The sequence below is a fragment of the Mesocricetus auratus genome, unplaced genomic scaffold (assembly GCF_017639785.1).
Source record: "Mesocricetus auratus isolate SY011 unplaced genomic scaffold, BCM_Maur_2.0 Super-Scaffold_100029, whole genome shotgun sequence".
Taxonomy (NCBI): domain Eukaryota; kingdom Metazoa; phylum Chordata; class Mammalia; order Rodentia; family Cricetidae; genus Mesocricetus; species Mesocricetus auratus.
Genome location: NW_024429210.1, coordinates 13,725,028 through 13,739,276, shown reverse-complemented (window position 1 = coordinate 13,739,276; position 14,249 = coordinate 13,725,028). Strand labels below are relative to the sequence as shown.

Genomic DNA, 14,249 nt, shown 5'->3' with positions numbered 1-14,249 from the left:
TAGAACCAGTCAATTCTTAAATAGTTCTGTGACACAGTGGAAGTATCTTAGAAATACTTGTTCCACAGGAGGGTGTGTGTTTAGTGGGAGATACGTGATCTATACATTTCAGAAAAGGAAAACAGCTTGTGGTTCAGAAAGAAATTTTCCCTTTAACATATTAACATTGTTACAGTGTACAGGCAGGCGAACAACATAAATATGCTAAAGGATGGAATGAAAATTGAAGCAACTCATGTAAAGAAAAAACAACTTCATCATTACTTACCTGCGGAGATTCTTCAAAAGAAGAAAAAGGTGGGTCTGTTCTAATTCCCTAGTATGGTTCCATTGAAAGAGTTGAGCTTGAAACCAAATTTGAACTTCACACCTCCTGCAAACCTATTGCGAAAGAAGGTGTAGACAGTCAGTCTGAAACCTCACCTTAAACAGAGACAAGTTGCTTTTGTGTGCTTCAGAATATTCTCATTTACTTTTGAAATCCTAACAGTGTCTTTCTCTTTGGCAGAGTCTCTCTGACGTAAGCCGGAGTTCAGGTGGGCTTCAGTCCAAAAGATCATCTCTGGATAGCAGTTGTCTGGATAGCTCCAGAGACACCGATAGTGGAACACCTTTTAATTCACCAGTGTCTACAAATAAGCCTTCCAATCCAGACAGCCCCACAGGAGAAGCAGAAAGGTGTGTGTCTAAACTGTCCTTCCAGGCTGTTATTGGAGGGTGACGAAAACTTTCCGTACCTTTCCTAAAAGTTCTCTTCATTGTTAAGAATTTCCTCTTACTAGCTCCTAGTTTCTTGTTTAGGAATACTCAACAGTGCATGTAGTGCTGCAGGAGTTGCCCCAGGATCAAAGCCTTGTGGAATTGTGCAGTACAGATGAATGTACAATTTTTCTACTTAAGTTTTTCCCTCTTGATTTTCCTGGCATTATCTGACTTTCTCTGTTTTTGTAAGATTGAGATACTAGAAAGAAGTAATCCTGAATGTTAAAGAAAGAGCTTTTAAACTCGATACTAGTGAAATAAATGAATAATGATAGTTTTATACTTTTGCTAGGAATAGTACTGAGCCTGCTACTGTAATTGTGGAGAAGCTGCCAGGTGTCCCCCCAGCTCAAGGGCTGTCTATTCCAGTCATTGGCGCAAGTAGGTATCTAAACTTTTATTAGGAGCAATTTTGTACATAAGTACTTGATTACTAAAATTGTTTTTGTACTTTGCAGAGGTTGACCCTACAGTAAAAGCTATATCCCCCCCATCTGTGTGCACCATTCCTACTGTAGTGGGACGGAACGTTATTCCTAGAGTCACAGCATCCCACAACCCTGTCCAGGGACAACCACATCTAAATGGACTATCCAATATAAGTAAGAATGTTACACCCAAAAGATCCCATTCACCACCTACCGATGGGACTTCTAAGAGGTTAAAAGACATAGAAAAGGTAAAGTTACGATTTTAATAATGATCACTCATTGATTTTTTTTTTAAGTTAAAATAATAGTAAAGCTAGTAACACGCCTTTAATACCAGCACTTGGGAGACAGAGGCAGACAGATCTCTGTGAGTTCAAGACCAGCCTGGACTACAAAGCGGAGTTCCAGGACAGCCAAGGCTACACAGAGAAACCCTGTCTCGATAAAAAAACAAAACAAAAAAAGTTTTCCTTAACTGTGTAAGTTTTCCACTGGGAGCTGTTCTGTTTGAAAAGAATATTTCAAACCCTTCAGGAATGATATTTGTTTTTTTGTTTGTTTGTTTGTTTGTTTTTGGTTTTTTGAGACAGGGTTTCTCTGTGGCTTTAGAGGCTGTCCTGGAACTTGCTTGGTAGTCCAGGCTGGTCTCAAACCCACAGAGATCCGCCTGCCTCTGCCTCCCAAGTGCTGGGATTAAAGGCGTGTGCCACCAACACCCGGCTAGGAATGATATTTGTTATTCATCTTGAATTCAAATTACTGATGTCTGAAAGTTTGCTTGATTGATATAAGTTTTTTATTTACATAAAAGTTAAGGAGTTGTGCTATTTTTTTCTGTTATGTAATAAGATACTTTATTAGCATCTGAATTGATCTAACCAAAAAGATCACTTAAATTGCATAAATCAAGGGTAGCAGTTAAACTCAATCTAATTTTAGTTGTAGTCAATTGAAATCATTAATTAAATTGTCATTTTTGATGACAGACTTATTAGTCTCCTGATTTATATTAATTGATATGGTCTTTACAGATATATAATAGCAACTCATTTTTATTGTTTATGTCTTAGTTTATTCGACTTGAGTCAGCATTTAAGGACTCCCAGGCTGCCGAGGATAGGAAAAGAAAACCAATGGTAAATACATTAATATCACACTCAGCATGTGAGCCTAAAGAGCATAAACTGTAAAAACGTACCATAGAAAGTATTTCTGAGTAGTCAGTTTTTTGGTTTTTATTTTAAGTAGGAATGTGTGTTGTAACTGATAAGAAAATTTAAACCTGTATTTTTAATTCTTTTATTTTTAGGATGCCATTGGTGGAGAATCTATGCCCATCCCAACTATTGATACATCACGTAAAAAGGTAATAGATGATGGTTGTAATAATTCTATAGGTAAAAATAAGTACAAAAAGTTATTAAAAAACTAAAACCAAGTCCAAGTATTTAGAGGACTGAGTGAGGCAGGAGGATTGCTTCAAGTTCAAAACTATCCAAAGCTGCAGAGTAAAACCCTGTCTCAATGAAACAACAAAATAACCTATGACCAGGAAAGTGTATGATTATGTCCCTGTTCTCAGAGACCAGCAGTGTTGTTGGGTAAGGACTGGAGATAACAAATAGTGTACAGTTCTGAATGGACATTCCTCAAGAGTCTAGATGAAGAAACAGGAAGACTAGTGACATACTTAGATTTCGGTCTGCTTTATCTGTCTGTGAACAAGACAGGGCTTTCTTACTAGTACCAAAGATAGCTTTTGCCATATATATTGCTTTCAGGGTTTAAGTTACTAGAGATCAGATATGTTAAGCATGAAAAGCCAATGAGCAAGTGTTGGAAAGGAGCTTCGTGCAGACCATGGGAAGCCCTTCCATTAGAGTGTACAAACAGATGGCTTCTTTTCACCCCTCCACAAAGGTAGTGCTTCCTCTGTCATCAACTGCTACCGTGCTGGGACGTGAGGAAGCAATGTCAGTTGCACAATTCACACCACAAGACTGCATTCATTACAAAAAGATACTGAATATGATACTGGATGGAAAATATTGGAGTGGATATTAAAATAGAAGAGTGAATTGAATGGCATGACTACACTTTAAAATATTTCAACTATAGCTAGGAATAGTGGGACATGCCTTTAATCCCAGCACTCAGGAGGTAGAGACAGGTAGATGTCTGAATTCCTGGAAAGCCAGGGCTACATAGAGAAACCTGTGTCAAAACAAAAACAAAAAACCATTCAAGTATAAAGGATAAGTAAGTAGAACAGTATAATGTCTGAAATTTAGTTATGCTAGATAAATCTTCATTGTCCTATTCTCTAGATATGTATGAATTTACCAATTAATTTACTTGGTTATGGTGTTGTGGGTTAGACTCAGAACCTCACGATGCCACACAAGTGGTCTACCACTGACCACACCCTTTGCATTAGCTATTAACAAGTTTATATTGTTTCTGTCACATAATACAAAACTGACTGAGGGGCATAGCTCTCAGGCACCAGTTCTTCTGCGTAATGCTCACTTTGACTTCACATTCCTAAGACTTCTCTTCAGTCACCATGCACTTGATATCGCTCAGGGGCACTGCCCAGTGTTGGGGAGGGTGGAGTTCTGTATGCATTTCTCAGCGGACTGAGTTAACACAGTCATCTCTCCAGAGCCCTCCTCATTGCTACCACTTCTGCTTCCCTACTCCTCGGGGTCTCAGTTTTGGCTGTTAAAAAAAGAGAGACCCAAGAGTAAGAAGTGCTTAGAATGAGTGGGGAAGGGGCTATGAGTGCACATGTGAACATTGGGGTGCAGGGCTTTGAAGGAAACGTCCAAGGAGAGTTTGATGGTTGACTCACTAGATGAGTCGTTATGGGGGGTGTGCATGTGTTCTGTACATACACATTTTCCTGTCTTTCTTTCAACAGAGACTGCCCAGTAAAGAACTGTCAGACTCATCATCTCCAGTTCCAGCAAGCAACATCCGTATCATCAAAAACTCCATCCGACTGACCCTTAATCGCAATAGCAGTGCCTCTTCACTTAGGTGAACTGCAGTCATACAGTGGCTGAGATGGCATGACAGTTACCCTTAGAGGGCATTCTCCCACTGATTGCCACAAACACTCTGAGGATCACCTGCTAGTAAATGTCACCTGCAGTATTATGGCTTTCATTTTAAGGTTTTACTGCCTTAACTTTTGATGTTTGTTTCTCTGTTACGGGAACCAGTTCTTGGCCACTTGGACTCTGATAAAACAAGTCCTGAACTGTTTTTTTTTATTTCTTTCTTTGTTTTTTTTAAGTCTTATGTTGTAATCACTGTATAGAGCTGAAAAAGTTAAAAACAAAACAAAAAAACCTGTCTTGTAATTTTCCAAATGTTTGTGTTTACTTTAGCATTGAAGCCACTTTGTGTAACCCAAGATGGATGAATGTGAGATAGCGTTTTTGCTTCCTTCATTTGTGTAGATGTCTATTTTGTTAATTTAAATTATTTTTTCCAGATTGGCACATAAATATTTAAACTATTTTTTGTACTTTTGTCCAGATGTTGCATAGTTACCCAGGGAGGATTAGTCCAGTGACTACATAAGAGTTGGGCACCATAAATTCTCTGTATTTTGCCTCCCATGGGGGCCTTCAAAATGCATCTTTATTAAAAATCAAACTATAACCAGGATACTGAAAGTCAGTATATGAATGGTGAAAATGTTACATATCTTACTATCTCATGACATTGTTGTTAGCTGATTGGTATTTTTTACAAAGAAAGAATTCATCCTACCATCAATGATAAGATACATAAAGTATGGCAGACTTGTATTTTTGAAGTATAAAATTAACTCAGCATGGTAATCTCTCACCACAACTCCCAACAGTCTCTTCATGGATTAGCATGCAGAATGAGCAGTGGATTTTATTGAAACCTCAAGGCATTTTTGAATGACATATGTTACCAACCATTAATTGGCTCAGGACCTTTGTAGTTTTTATTTAACTATATGAGTTGTCTTTTTTTACACTGCTTTTTTCAGTGCATTTCTTAATATTTTTTTAAGTTTCATGAATGCATGCTCAGTTTAAAAATCCACAACCATGTAATTCTTGTAATCTGTTGACTCCGTGTTTTGTAAATGAAGTCGTATGTATTTTCAGAGTATTTTTGTATGTACTGTAAGATATCATCTTTTCAAAGAGAAACTTGCAAACCTTTACTGTCTGTCTTTAATTTTTTAAATATACTTAATATATTTAAAATGGAAGTCAGAAGCATAGCCAGGGATGCTGGTACATACCACCATCTTCATAGGTCCAGAAGGGGGCAGTGCAGAGGAAATAGCCTGGCTGTGGTTTTCATGACACATGGGAAGTCATATACATATAGTCAGTAGAGAAACAGTCCATTGTCACTCGCAGACTTTACCACCGGTTTTAAATCCTTAAGTTGAGGTTGTCAGAGTGCTGTACCCTCCCTTTCCGCTCTGACCCTGAGGTGTCTGGAAGGCAAGTGCCTTGTTGAATGTATACAGTGAAGAGCAAGAGATGGAAAGAAAGGGTGGTTGCACTCTCTCTCACCCCTCTGTGTCACAGGCCAGGAGGAGCTGGCTACCTTGGCACAGCCATGCTCACAGTTAACCGTTTCCTGAATTCCCATGTTTGGGATTGGTTCTACAAATAGGCAGAATTAAAAAGCGCTATGAAAAGACTGAGGCCTGACCTTGAATCTAGAAAAATTACTTGGTGGGAGATTTAATTGAACCTTATTCCAAGAAAGAACAAGCCTGGCCCTGGCAGTATATTCATTTTTCCCTTAGGCTAAGGGTCCATTCAGCACAGCCAGTGGTTCAGTATCAGGGTTTACACAGAGGGACCTCATCAACCTGTCTGACAACTGAGGTATTGATTAGAAGGCTTTTGATATGGCAGCATCCAAAAGTTAGAGCTTCCTGTCCAGTGGGAAGGCATTTAGTACATTTCATTACCATAGTGATAGTCACCTGGTTCCAAGTAAAAAGGTTTGGAATTCAATGTTATGCCTGCTGTCTGTTTTCAAGTGTATGACTATCACTAGAAATGTATTTTATAAAAGCAAATAGCCTTCAGCATCTAGACGCATGTTCATTTAGTGACTAGCTCAGGAGACTGATGAAGGAAGACAGGTACCTAGGAGTTTCAGCTTTGAGAATTTAACCATTTGAGGAAGAAAGCACTTGGTTTAACACCTTGTGAAACCTGGGGGAGTACATTTTTAAAGTTTATTGATGCTTAAAATAAGGCTAATTTTGTCTGAAGACAACCATTCAGTAGTGTAAATAAAATGCTTACTAATTAGCAATTAACCGAAAATGGACAGGGTCATGTGGGCCAAGTCTCTTTCTTTACAACATCCCCCAAGATCTCACTTTATAACCCTGGCTGGCTTGAAACCTGCTGTGTAGACCATGTGGCTTACAGTGTGGGGTGACTCTCCTTCCTCAGCACGGTACCTGACTGTCCCTTGGTTTTGAACTAGGATTTCTAGCTGGAGTCATGAGTATCTGAGTAATCTTGGGAACTGTGTATAAGATGCTCTTTGTTCATTTTTCTAGTCAGGGGATGTTGGCTTTCATTGGTTTCTCAGAGTAGCTCATGCCCCCAAAAAGGAGGCTGGGGGTGGGAACCACCAGGATTTACCAGTCCTAGAATGTTTATAATTTACTCCATTTGCTTTTGCTGCAGTAGATTTCTGAATGTAATATGGCTCGTAACTAGTAAAATGGGCGGTGAGGACCTCAGAAACACTTGGTTTCTGTTTTGGGTGAAAGTTAATGTGGTTGGTATTTAGAAGAATGTTTACCATCAACTTTCCCATGTTATTAAGGTCACTCAGAATGCAGTAGCTTAGAATGATGGCCTTAAAGGGTATAGAAAAGTGAAACTATGTCCTCTGAGTTCTATAGCATGAAAGAATACTTGCTCCTCCAAGTTTGTTGTTTAGGTCAGAACTCACTAAGCATACCAACGAACACAAATGCTTTAATTTTTAAGCTATATGTATTTTATAAACAAATTTGTATATAAATCAACTAATTAATCATACAAAGCTTGGAAAGAAGTTGTGAAAATGATCAAAGGAAATCAGACTCGAAAATAAATATTTCCTTAGGATTTTCTAAAGGAATTCTATGAGGTCATATTCTTTCCAAGTTCTCTACTTTGGAAATAATCTAATAATTTTATATTTGAAATGAATTGAACACAGTTTTTTTATGTCTATCTGAAAAGTGCTGACATGAGTATTCCAACTTCTACTGAATTTGATAAGAGGCGTATACTGTTCAAATGGGCAACACCATGGGTAATATGCTGAGGATAGCTTGGGGTCATGGTTAGCATCTGCTGGTCCACATAAGCGAGGCCATTTGCCCAGTAACAAGCACAAGAGCCCTTGGGCCATTATGATGGTGTTGAGTTACACTGAGCATTTAAATGGCTTGTCTTTCTTGTGTGACTTTTACTTTTGCAAATTGTTCATTTCTGTTTGATTTATGAGTGTGAATGTGTAATGTGCATGTGAGTGCAGTGCCCACAGAGCCCAGAAGAGGGCGCCTGAAGATACCTGAAGCTGGAGTTACAGACTGCTGGTAGCTGCCCAGCTTGGGTGCTGGGAGCCAAACTTGGGTCCTCTGGAAGTGCAGCAAGCACCTCCTCACTGCTGAGCCTCCAAATTTGTTACAGTTTTAAACTATCACTTCTCAAGAAGACGCATAGAGTATCCTCACCAATGGTGCTACATCATGCCACGGTATTCTGTAAAGTGCCTGCAGCTGCTGCCCTTTTCTCGACAGCTGTGTGGTACGCTTCAGTTTTGTCTGACTTTGTAGTTGTACATATCAGCTTCCTTTGTCTGGAATAAGTAATCAAATAAACTTACTCTGATAAATGGGTGATGTTTGACATTATTTCATAATAGCTCAGAAGGACAAGAAGACTACATAGTTATTTCTCAAATTGACAGTCATTTAAGACTCAGGTTGTTTGAATAGAAAATGGTATCTACTAGCTACTTGATAAGAAAGCAAAGCTCAGACTCCGTTTGCTTCACACACAATCACCTGTTAGCAGTATTTATTAGCAAGCTGCAGTAGGATTTGCTCTGACTGTGGCGAAGGCCCAGCTTCCTGTCCTTTTGGATGGCCTTGTCCACACTTCCACCAAAGACTACTTGAGGCACCCGTGTCTGGTTGTAAACAGATGTGTCCAGTCATCAAGCCTTGGCTACCATCCCTAGAAGTACAAGTTAAAGGACTTCACATGCTCTTAAACGCGAACGATTCAAACTCCTGTAACACTCAGTTTCTCCTTTTGTTTACCATGACAGGATAGTTATGTATGGTGTTTTATCACAGCAATAGAAGACAAACTAAGACATGGCGTTTAGTCAAGATTCTTTCTGTAGAGATAGCAGAGATGCAGCCCGATTGATAGACTATCCCTAGCACAACCGTCAAGTACTTCACAAGACGGGCCTGGTGATACACACCTGCAGTTCTGTCACTAGACTACAGGACAGAGCATCAAAAGTTCAAAGTCAACCTTGGCTACATAGTTCCAGGCCAGCCTGAGCTACATCCTTGCCTCACAGGGTGAAAAACAACAGCCCTTCCTGTAGAGAAAGCTCAGAGAACGTTGAAGAGGAAAAATTGCGTCTTTGGTTTGCGAGAGAAGCCAAGATTTATTTTTAATATAGTACATTGAAGACAATGGATTAAGATGCAAAAAATCAAAATAGGCATTAGCATATGTTTTACAAACTTTAATGGTAACCCTTAGAGGTATGTTTCGTATTGTAAGTTAACACCTGTATATACACATATGTGAATATCTGCATATAAAATGTATGTGTAAGAATTTCTTAAGTTGGGGAAATAGCCTTCCTTACTATTGTAAGTCCTAGTTGTGATTTCACTGAGGTATTCTCACACCAGTCTTGAGTTGTAACTTACAGTTTGAATACACAGCACAAGAGGGCCTCCCAAAAGCTCATCTCAAGCTTGGGTCACTATTCTTTGTTCTGCAATGTACAACTGTTCAACAGTTCCAGAAAAGACACGTATGAAAAGGGAGACAGATCAAAGTGCAAAGACAGTCTTTTGTCACTAGGGAAAAAAAAATCTTTGCATCAATCATCAACAAGCAAAACATGAAAGCCAATAAGCAACAAAAATCATTAATTGGAACATTTTATAATTGGTCAGGTGGCATCAATCCTCAGAGTTGTAAGCATTTTGACAGATCGGATGGGATGGACAGGGATGGATTCTGACGCTTGGGAGCCAAGGAATACCACAGGTCACAGTAAGCATAGCAGCTCACAGCCTAGCTTCAGGGAAAGGCTTCCCTAGTGTATCAGCTCTGCTCTGGCAGGAGAGGGTTTCCCAGTTGGGGATATTTTCCCAATGTAGCAGTTTTGCTCTGCAGCAGAGAAGGTTTTCACCCAAACCTCATTCAAGAGATTTATTGGGAGGGAAGAATCCAGGCTGAACAGACACAGGGTTTATATAGGAATTCTTGGGGTGGGGAGAACAGGGACAGGACGGACAGGACTGTTTTTCCGGGGTGGGGATTGGTCAGATTTCAGTCCCTGAGTTCAGAATGGCTAAATCTCCTACTCAGGGATCAATTAGTTCTCCACAGGGTTAGGGTCAGATTTGGCTCTGGTTTCAGGGCCAAAGTGTGTTTCTTTCTCTGGTTCTTTTTAGCCTTTTGGCTCTAGTTTTAGGGCCAGGGTGCATTTCTTTCACTGACTCTGATTCCAGGGACAAAGTGTGTTTCTTTGACAATGGTTTTCACTTTAGGGTACATTTCTTTGGTTGTGGTTTCAGGGCCAAAGTGTGTTTCTTTCTCTGGTCCTTTTTAGCCTTTTGGCTCCAATTGTAGGGCCAGGGTGCATTTCTTTCACTGACTCTGATTCCAGGGACAAAGTATGTTTCTTTGGCACTGGCTACAGGGTCAGGGTACATTTCTTTGGTTCTGGTTACAGGGCCAAAGTGTGTTTCTTTGGCTCTGCTCAAGTAGTGTTTCTTTGGCTGGACCCTTTTCCCTACATGAGTGAGAAGAGGTTAAACTGAAGAACAGCATATTAAGATTTGCTCAAGTGAGAGGCAAATCTCATTGTACCCACATCTCAAACACCCCACCATGGAAAGTATTAATGCTCTAATTATAAAGGTGTCATTACTAAGCATTTCCACGGGTCCTTTACAACACAATCCTTATGACCCTAGGAGGCAGCACTGGGATTTTACAAATGAGGAAACAGGCCTGGGGAGACAACTTGACCATCTCCAGATGCCTGACTGCTGAGTAGCAGACTCTAGAAGTGTGAGGCCAAGTCTTGAGTATGGGACAAATTCCCTTCATGTTGCCCTGTCCCACTGGATCAGGGTTTGTTTTTAAACCTGGTCAGCAGCAATGATGGTTATGCTGAGCTAGCCTACTCTGCCACTAAAAGCTGTGTAACTGGATGCTTAGCTCCCCAGGGGTGTGTGTGTGTGTGTGTGTGTGTGTGTGTGTGTGTGTGTGTGTGTGTGTTTTCAGCTGGAAACACTTGTCTTTAAAACCTTGGAGTAGCTATGACATGAAAATATTCCAAAAAAGTCATCATGCCTCTCCATATCTCTAGAAACAGTTAATCTCCCAGATAACAGCTGCGTAGCATTGTTAGCCACCACACCATGTGGGAGCAGAGAGACAAAGGTTCCGGGGGCCCTGTCAGCAAAGAGACAGACATGCTTGCTTATGCTTTCCTTAAAGAATGAAGTTTTGAAGCTGGTAAGGTGGCTCAGTGGGTGACAGCACTTGCTGTAGAAGTGTGAGGGCCTGAGTTCAAATCCCCAGGACCCCCATGACACCAGCTGCAGCAGTGCACACCTGTGGTCCCAGTGCACGCGTCTGAGATGGTGACTCAGCTGCACTGAGCGACCCCTGTTTTGATGAGAGAACAATATAAGCAGTTTGGAGGCTCCTATAGCCACCCTGCCTTGGCCCAGATTCAGCTCTGCACTAGCTTGTGTGGAGGAAGCCATATGTATATGTCAATAAAGCACTGCTGGCCAATAGGAATCTAGATAGGTGGGACTAGAAGTCCAGGAGGATTCTGGGTAGGAGAAACACAGGAAGTCAAGATGTAACCACCATGGGGTAGGAAGCCCGGAAACTTCTCCAGTAAGAGATATACTTAGACTAACAATTATGGGGTAATTACTTAAGTCAGAGCAAGCCAGTAAGAAACAAGCAAGACCAACAGCTTCATAATTGATATAGCCTCCTGTGTGTTTACTTGGGACTGATGCGACTCTGGAACCAGGTGGGCGGGAAGGCGTCTCTCAAGGAAAAGCTTCCCTTTACAAATGGTGATCAGGGGCAGGATTGAATTTCCACGTAGAATGACCAAAGCTTTAAAGGAATTTTAGAAACAGAAGAATGGAGAGACACACACATTTTTGGTAGCAGCATTTTCTCAGGCAGGCTCTGTTTTGTTAGCAGCAAGCAGAGACTCGCGGCTGGCTTAAGTTAGTCTTCCTGACACGGCATTAAAACAAAAAAAAACCCAACAAGGTTGCTTTAAGAGACTCTGCTAACGATTGAAAGGTGTGTACGTACAGCTGGAAGTGGCAGCTTTTGCTGGATGTCAGCATGAAATCACGCTTACGCCCGCCATCTTGAAAAAAAAGGCAGTTTAAACTGCCGCGGTTTTAACAGATAAGACACGTGGCCAGAAAAACATAAAGATTTACAGTAAAGTCAGACTTGGATAAAGAAAAGCCTCTAAAGGTTTACAGTGTGTTTAAAAATATAGGATTGAGAGAGAAAAAGAATCGGGCATAGTGGTAAATAAATAGAAAAGCCGGGCGTTGGTGGCACACGCCTTTAATCCCAGCACTCGGGAGGCAGAGTAAGATTTGCTGTAGAGGCAGAGGCAGGCAGATTTCCAAAGAGAATCCCTGTCTCAGAGAAAAAGAAATAAAAGTAAAAGAAATACAGTAATAATAGATAAATAAATAAGCCACGTAAAGATGGAAAATACACAGAAAGTCTGGATACTGTATGCTATTGTGTTTTTCAGTTTTTTGATTGCTCAGGAAGGAACACTTGATTATAAATGCAGCTGAATTAATTCAACTTATATCTTTTAAAAATGCCTTGACTTCAAAATTTAAGTATAAGGATATGTTACTTGGAAAAGGAGTTTTAGTTTATGTTTCCACAGAAAATGAAAAGCTGAGGATTCCTTCCAGGCTTCTTTGGTTTGACGAACCAAGACCCCCAGAAGCAGTGGATCAGGTGTTCCAACAACTAAAACAGCTAGGATGATGCAGCTTTACAGACCACGAAAATAAGGACTTATACAAGTTTCTGAGTTTTGTCATGCTCCCCATGGTATAAACAGCGCCCCCTTCCAGCACAAAGCAGTTTGGAATGAGCGACATCCTAATTCCCATCTTGTTTATAACCTTTGTTTTCATTTATATGGGATTGTTTATAATTGGTTAATGATCACAACCAATCTCTTTTTAATGGTAAAAAGGGGAATTATGGTATGGGTATTGTTTTTCATTTATTGATACAAATTCAAGGTCAATTTTGTGATGTATATATTTCTCCTCTTGACTAAGTATTGTGCTTATACTGATCTTTTAAGACATAATGCATAATTGAATACAGACTATAGATAGCTACTTAAAATAGAATTTATAGTTAGGTAAGTTAGGTTTTCTAGATATACAGAAATGTATTTCAGATAGATAAACAGTCTTCAAACCTCTCAAAGACCTTCAGAAAATGGCATTTGAAATGGTTTAGGGTTTTTCATGACAATGAGAAATGTCTACTCCTGGCAGCACCAATTATGTCTGAGAGGAAGATGGGCATCGAAGAAACTCGTTATGGAGTCTGCTTTCAACATGGCAAGATTAGCCATTTGGGCAAGAAACTGCTCTTGCCTGTAATGCTTGACTGTTGCTGTATAAACTGGACATGCAGGACCCACAGGAAAGTGACTGCTGAACTCAGTCTTACAGGGTTCCTGCTTCATGGAAGAGTCTACGAGACTTTCTGCAGGACACAGAGAAATTACTGACAGACTGCTAATGCAGATGGACAGTTTTGAAATTTCCTGCCTTGCTGAGAAATCTTCTGGATACATTGTGGCCTATGGGCTGAAGATGGATGCCGCAACGTTACAGAGGAACTTCGGGTGACTGTCCAGGTAGCAAGATGTCTCTGTCAATCCTAGTGTTTATATATTATCCTTCTATGGTCTTTGATGGAGTTGAAGACAGATAGTTATAATTATAGTTTTCCTTAGTTATGATAAAAGATAAGCTACATATAGGACTTTGGACTCACAAGAATAGATGATATTTTCTTTAAATCTTGCTAAATGTTGATAGACAAAATATTGTAACTATGTTCTTACTTGATAACTGTTCTTTTATATATAATTTGACTATGTTAAAGTTAAGACCTTTCTTTTGTTTAAACAGAAAAGAGGAGATGTGGAGGAAGTCATATGTATATGTCAATAAAGCACTGCTGGCCAATAGGAATCTAGATAGGTGGGACTAGGAGTCCAGGAGGATTCTGGGAAGGAGAACACAGAGAGTCAAGATGTAACGCCATGGGGGTAGGAAGCCCGAAACTTCTCCAGTAAGAGATATACTTAGATTAACAATTATGGGGTAATTACTTAAGTCAGAGCTAGCCAGTAAGAAACAAGCAAGGCCAACAGCTTCATAATTAATATAGCCTCCTGTGTGTTTATTTGGGACTGATGCGGCTCTGGAATCAGGCTGGCGGGAAGGGTTCTTCAAGGAAAAGGTTTCCCTTTACAAGCTTGTTTCCTATGAAGCATTGTCCAAGCTACTTTATGTATCATGTCTCCACTTTCTCTTCTAGAAAGCAGTGGTTATAATAAAAGATCCTACTTCCAAAAGTAGCTCAATGAATTCAAAGAAGCAATCCAAAAGTTCCTGGCACATAGTAGAATTCAGCAAATCACTTTGTGGCCACATGA

The 14,249-nt window shown here is 40.0% G+C and overlaps 1 protein-coding gene across 2 annotated transcripts in view; it reads left to right on the top strand.

Annotated features, from left to right (window-relative positions):
- The window catches only part of Papolg (poly(A) polymerase gamma), a 29,550-nt gene extending 24,144 nt beyond the window's left edge, over nt 1-5,406 (top strand). Inside the window, exons 16-22 of one of the 2 annotated variants that reach the window (XM_005070427.4) lie at nt 176-297; nt 509-678; nt 1,055-1,143; nt 1,221-1,441; nt 2,264-2,329; nt 2,503-2,559; nt 4,117-5,406. In XM_005070427.4, the coding sequence (XP_005070484.1) occupies nt 176-297; nt 509-678; nt 1,055-1,143; nt 1,221-1,441; nt 2,264-2,329; nt 2,503-2,559; nt 4,117-4,239 (848 nt within the window). In that variant the 3' untranslated portion in view covers nt 4,240-5,406. The remainder of the gene's footprint in view (nt 1-175; nt 298-508; nt 679-1,054; nt 1,144-1,220; nt 1,442-2,263; nt 2,330-2,502; nt 2,560-4,116) is intronic. The other variant, XM_013113626.3, reaches the window with a different exon arrangement.
- The last annotated feature ends 8,843 nt before the right edge of the window (nt 5,407-14,249 follow it).